This window comes from Daphnia pulicaria, chromosome 2 (assembly GCF_021234035.1).
Source record: "Daphnia pulicaria isolate SC F1-1A chromosome 2, SC_F0-13Bv2, whole genome shotgun sequence".
NCBI classification, from domain to species: Eukaryota; Metazoa; Arthropoda; class Branchiopoda; order Diplostraca; family Daphniidae; genus Daphnia; species Daphnia pulicaria.
The window spans coordinates 5,994,693-6,001,062 of NC_060914.1; the positions used below are offsets into that span (position 1 = coordinate 5,994,693).

The 6,370-nt window shown below is 49.4% G+C and overlaps 1 protein-coding gene across 1 annotated transcript; it reads left to right on the top strand.

The window, feature by feature from the left end:
* The first annotated feature begins 564 nt into the window (after positions 1 to 564).
* LOC124327662 (uncharacterized protein K02A2.6-like) lies at positions 565 to 5,257 on the top strand. The gene is made up of 3 exons (XM_046786657.1): positions 565 to 2,505; positions 2,575 to 2,697; positions 2,767 to 5,257. The coding sequence occupies exons 1-3, from the start codon at positions 565 to 567 to the stop codon at positions 4,012 to 4,014; spliced, it is 3,312 nt and encodes a 1,103-aa protein (XP_046642613.1). The 3' UTR covers positions 4,015 to 5,257.
* Positions 5,258 to 6,370: the final 1,113 nt, after the last annotated feature.

Genomic DNA, 6,370 nt, shown 5'->3' on the forward strand with positions numbered 1-6,370 from the left:
GTGATAAATAAATGTTATACGTTTCCTGTTTACTGCGACAACTAAAATATATTGTAAAACAAAGACTAATAATATGAATGGAAACTTTATATGTATATTTCCGTGTTTGAAAAGATGTTGAACAATTTGGTACGAATCGAATGAGTTCTGTCAACCCAGCTAGCCAATTTTGTTTCACAAAAGCACTGCCTCACTCTACATTTCAAGAAATTTCGACCGAGGTCAGGAATATAAAAGCCAGATACAGGGCGCAAAAATAAAGGAAGTATGTTGTAAAATATAGTTTAATCTTCTCTTTATAGTGTCTCTTGGACATGATGAGTGTTGTATGTACTTGTATGTCGACCGCTAGAGGGACACCTCCGGTGGTGAGACATACGAACACGCAGACAATACAAGTTCAGTTCAGATCTCACACTTGAGACTACAACATGGTGTCAGAAGTGCTCTACACCACGCTGAGCTGTCTTTCCACGTGGTGTTAGTACTGAATCCGAGTTTATCGTAGCCATCCGTGGGCTAATAACTCTAAAAGTTACACAGTGTTACAGTAGACGATTCACCATGGCGTCCGCATTGAAATTTCCCGACCCGTTCAATTTTACGGCATCGAACTTGTCGCTGGAGTGGTCACAGTGGAGGCGACAGTTCGAGTGGTTTATCATGGCCACGCGCAAAACCGAGAAAGACGAAGAAGTTATTGTGGGTGTGTTGTTGTCGCTACTCGGTCGGGAAGGATTGAAAATATACGAAACTTTTACGTTCACGGATCCTCTGGACGCCAAGAAGATTGCTGAGGTACTAGACACGTTCACTGATTATTTCGAGCCTCTGAAGAGTGAAGTGTTCGACCGTTTCTGCTTCCACAAGCGCGTACAAAAACCAGGCGAATCGTTTGACGCATGGCTCGTGGATTTGCGGAGTATGGTAAAAACGTGCAACTATGGAACTGAGGCTGTTGTAAAATCGGTGATACGTGATCAAATTGTGTTGGGAGTCGCGAACGATAATGTTCGTGAAAAGCTGCTGTTCGAGAGTAGTCTATCGTTAGAAAGTGCGTGTGCTATAGTTCGGGCATGTGAAGCGTCGTCCATGCAACTCGGACAAATCTCGACACGTACTGAGGCCCAGGTTCATGGTCTGAGGGACAAAGCTGCAAAGGAACACGTGCCGACACAGTCAAGCAAATCACGAGGTGAGGACGTGAACAATTGCGTCAATTGTGGCAGACGACACAGAAGAAATCAATGCCCCGCAGCCGGTGTAACGTGTTTTGCATGCGGAAAGCCGGGTCATTACTCCAGGCGGTGCCCAGCGTCCAACGGACAACAACGACGAGGTTGGGCAAACGACCGTCAGATGGCGCCACCAACAGGACAACAGCCGACACAGTCACAGCACCGACCAGCACAGCGCGGCACGTTTATGCAACATCAGCTACACTCCCTTGAGGGCGCAGGGGCGGTCGGCCAAGAGGAACCGCGATTCATGGACGAAGAATATGTTCTGCATGAGCTCAAGTGCTCCAGCGGTGGAGAAGAGTGGCACGAGGAGTTATCGGTAGATGGCAGCGTTCCCATTCGCTTTAAGTTGGACTCCGGTGCCACCTGCAACGTCCTCCCATTGGAATCATACAAGCGCATCCACAAGTCTAATACAGTGCTGACCCCTGGACCACGTATACGTAATTATGGCGCGAGAGGAGGTTATCTTAACGTTCTCGGTGTGCTGACGAGTGCAGTCGTCCGTCGTGGAGTGGCGTACACCGTAAACTTCGTGGTCGTCGATGAGCCCGGCCAACCGCCGATCTTGGGTCTACCGACGTGCCAGCGCATGCAGCTCATCCAGAGAGTTCACTCCATAACGCAAGACCCACTCAAAGACGTCCCGCCGATTGTGTCAGAGTTCAGAGACATCTTCACTGGGATCGGCAAACTCCCCGTGGAACACGACATTCGCTTGGCGACTGGTGCGAATTACGTCGACCCGGTAGTATGTGCCGCCAGTCGATTGCCATTCCGGTTGGAGGAGAAAGTGTTTAAAAAACTAGATCAAATGGTGAAAGACGAAATAATCGTTCCGGTAGTAGAGCCAACGGAGTGGGTGAGCAGGATGCTGGTAGTTGGCAAGCCGGATGGAGACGTTAGAATCTGCCTAGATCCGTCGGAGCTCAACAAAGCAATTCTACGTCAACATTTCGCCGTCCCGACAATCGAACAGCTGTTCGGAAAAATCGGGAAGGCAAAATACTTTTGCAGCCTGGATGCCGCCTCTGGTTTTTATCAGATCCCGCTCTCCGATCGTGCGTCGTATTTGTGCACCATGGCCACTCCCAGAGGGCGCTACAGATATCTTCGTCTACCCTTTGGCATTAAGTCCGCCCCGGAAGTATACCTACAAGTGATGTCCGACCTGTTTGGCGACCTTGCGGGAGTGATCGTGTATTTCGACGACTTCCTGGTGACTGGAGAGACGATTGAAGAGTTGGAGGCCAACTTACGGCAGGTATTTGTGAGGTGCCGCGAAAACAATCTCAAATTACAGCTTAAGAAGTGTCGTTTCTTCCTAAACCAGTTGCCGTGGTTGGGACACATAATCGGACAAGGCACTCTCAGCCCGGACCCGGAAAAAGTGGAGGCTATTGTCAATATGCCCGATCCTACCGACAAGACTGGTCTAACTCGCCTATTGGGAATGGTAACTTACCTTGACAAATTCTGTAAAAATCTTGCAGCGCTAACGCGGCCCCTTCGCGACATGTTAAAGAAGGATGTGGCCTGGTTCTGGGACAGTCAACAACGGAAAGCCCTGTCGGAGCTCAAAAACGCTATGTCGTCCCTGCCGATTCTCCGCCTGTTCGACGTCAACCGCCCCGTCGTTGTCTCCGTCGACGCTTCGCCAATCGGGATAGGTGCAGTGTTAATGCAAGAAGGACAGCCGGTGGCGTTTTCATCCACGACGCTCACGGCCACCCAAAAGAGATATTGCCAAATCGAAAAGGAATTGTTGGCCGTCCAGTTCGGCCTCACCCGTTTTCGACAGTACGTGTACGGTCAGCGCGTGACTGTAGAGTCCGATCACAAGCCACTAGTCGGCTTGTTAGACAAGCCCATAGCGTCGTGTTCTCCCAGAATTCAACGAATGAGGTTGCAGCTGCAACGATTCGATTTTCAGTTGGTGTACAAGCCGGGCAAAGAACTTTTTATTGCCGACACCCTCAGTCGAGCGCCATCCCCCCGCGTGTATAGTGACGACGTCACCACCGAGTGCGAGGAACAAGTACACCATGTCATCAACAGTGTGGCACCAATGGAATCGACCCGTCAGCGGTACGCGAGAGCTACTGCCGAAGACCCTACGCTCCAACTATTGCAGTCAGTCATGCTGGCGGGTTGGCCGGAACATAGAAGCCAGTGTCCTGCAGCAATCAAACCATTTTGGCCAGTTCGACACGACTTGGCAGTAGTCGGCGGCGTGGTTCTGTTAGGATCCCGGCTAGTGGTACCAGTGGCGCTGCGCCGTGAAGCGATGGATGGCGTCCATGATGGCCACTTCGGAGAGACCAAAAGTGTACTGCGGGCCAAGTCTTCGGTCTATTGGCCGGGTTGGGAGGACCACGTCAGAAATGTGGTAGCCAGTTGTCCCGTGTGCCAAGAAAACAGACCGAAAAATCCCAAGCTGCCCCTGTTTCCGGTCCGGATTCCGGAATACGCGTTTCAGTTGGTTTCGGCGGACCTCTTTGAGTTCAATAACGTGAACTACATCTTAGTCGTCGATTCCTACAGTAAGTGGCCGTGTGTGGTGCCGTTGCGGTCCGTTACGTCGTCAGCCGTCATCAACGAAATGACACGTTTCTTCTGTGATTTCGGCCGTCCAGAAACACTCGAGTCCGACAACGGAACACAGTTTGCATCCGCCGAGTTTCGTGAGTTCTGTCGCACTTTGGGCATCGCGCAAGTAACGTCGAGTCCTGAGTTTGCTCAATCGAACGGGCTGGTGGAACGGCACATCTAGACCGTGAAGAAAACAATCTTGAAGATGTTCGCGGATGGCAAATCTTTGTGGGAAGCGCTGTCGGCAATCCGCTCGACACCAATCTCTAGTGTTCTTCCATCACCGTCGGTGCTTCTACAAGGACGGAATTTTCGAGGAAATCTCCCTTTTCTGCCGTCTGAGTTGACACCCCGGCTCGTGCCTGCATCGGCAGTGGCGTCAGAACTATGTCGCAGGCAAGCTAAAGCTGTATTTGACACGCCCCGGCGGACAGACGCGCGGTCGTCCGTCCTTCATGTGGGACAGCGAGTGAGAACCCTGGTCGGCAAGAAGTGGCGTCCCGGTGCGGTCCAATCCGTCTGCAAGGAGCCTCATTCGTATTTCATCCGTCTGTCAGACGGCCGCTTATTTCGTCGGACTAGATGGGCCGTCAACGTCGACAAAGGTGTCGCAAACGCCGTGGATACGGGCCTTTGGGCTTCGGTTGGAACAAACGACACTACCCCGGTTCCATCGTCAGGCCAGCAGCCAATAGCCCCCTCGTCGGTCACTATGCGTCGCCCGTTTCAGCAACGACATTCGAGAGCGGCGGAGATACCACCCGCCTGTCCGTCTCCAGCCCGCGCGGCCGTCCCGAGAGTCGATACCCCGGCTCCGCCAACGCCGGTCTCGAGCCACGTCAGCCAACAGGGGGCGCAACAGTACAGTGGCGGTCGTCGAAGTTCGAGTTGGCAGGACGAAGGCCCTTCGCGAGCAGTCCCGGTCCGCCTCTTTCCGTCCGGGCGGCCGGCCACAACAGAGGAGCAGCCCGGCAGTTCGGATCCCGTCCCAACGTCGTCGAGTTCGTCCGAACCGTTTGGCACAACAAGATCGGGTGTTAAATTTGGTATTGGTCACGCTTAGTTCATCCCAGAGCGTCAGTGGGACTGATCGCGTCGACAGCGGTTGTTTATCCCGATTGTCTGTTTGTCTGTCTTTTTCCCCCCTTGTGCCCGTTATTCGTGTCTCAATATTGTCCTCGTCTGTACCGTTTGTTGATGTGGGTTGGTTAATGGGGCATTTTTGGAGGAGGGGGGCAAAAGTGTTAATTCAGAAGTGTGTTGTTCTTCAGTTGGTATAAACGTAATCATCATCTTGTGTTTGTTATGTTGTGTATGGAGAGGGGAAGATGTTGTATGTACTTGTATGTCGACCGCTAGAGGGACACCTCCGGTGGTGAGACATACGAACACGCAGACAATACAAGTTCAGTTCAGATCTCACACTTGAGACTACAACAATGAGGCTTTCCACTACATTACTCTGTACTGTCTGTGAATATGTATATATGTGTGCCCTTTAGTTTTATGTTACTACCATCACTGACATACTACACACTCGTGACTTGCCGCCGAACCTATTCTCTGCCAGCAGAGTCAGTCAAGAGGCATCATGTGTAACGTCCCGCTCATCAACTCATCAGAAGGGCTACTAGCCTAATTTTAAAAATATATAAAAACCGCGAGATATGTCTACAAACGAGGTAAAAACGACGCAGGATACCTACTTACGACAGTTCCTTCAATTTTTCACTAGTCCATCACTCCTGACTGTAGTGTGGGCAGTCAGAAGAACAGCACGGTAGTATTTGTACATTAAATAAGTGCTCCAACACATGGATAACTGGACTTACCTAAAAACTGACCAAAAAACAGTAAAGGAGCAATTCTGTTCAGATAACACAATTTTCTGAACAATAGGAATACAAGTCAAAGTACAAAATTTAATTTTTCAAGGGTTATTGCTTGTCGAGAATGTAAAAAAATTTAACGATTATACCTTAGTAGTTCATATCCCTTTATTAGTTTATCGTAACCTACGTACAAAAATACACTTTTACGGAAGTTTAGCGACATTCAACCTATATTTGTTACCTTGATTATTATAGAAGGATGATTACTAAGCAGCACGCAATAATGTCAAGAGCAAATAGTAAAACAAAAAGTCCACTACTTCTCACTGTCATGATGTCCGACTTTCCTCAACCTCCAATTAGCTGTCAAACGGCATGATTCGCTGATGACATAAAAATTCACAACATTACCAAATGGAAAGCAAAGGCCGAAACAAACCTTCAAGCATACCTCTACGAAGTCAAAGATTGAGTCAAACAATAAAACAAAGTTTCTCTTCTAGCAAGTGTAAGCTGAACTTTCAACTGACACGCACATACTCTAAATGACACTCAAACTGATGGGAAGTGAAATTCAAGAAGTAATTCAATAAAGCACTAAAAATTCCTAGGACTTACCTTCTAACCTGTTAGAGATCAGATACATAGAATATGAGACTCGTACCCGATTGTGGTGTATCATTGTCTACCCATCAGGAAATAACC

Bases quoted from the DNA above. Each gene is read 5' to 3' on its own strand.
- LOC124327662 (XM_046786657.1), top strand. From the start codon at position 565: ATGGCGTCCGCATTGAAATTTCCCGACCCGTTCAATTTTACGGCATCG. The intron at 2,506-2,574 runs GTATTTGTGAGG...TTCCTAAACCAG, and splicing joins TGGAGGCCAACTTACGGCAG to TTGCCGTGGTTGGGACACAT. The intron at 2,698-2,766 runs GTAACTTACCTT...GACATGTTAAAG, and splicing joins TAACTCGCCTATTGGGAATG to AAGGATGTGGCCTGGTTCTG.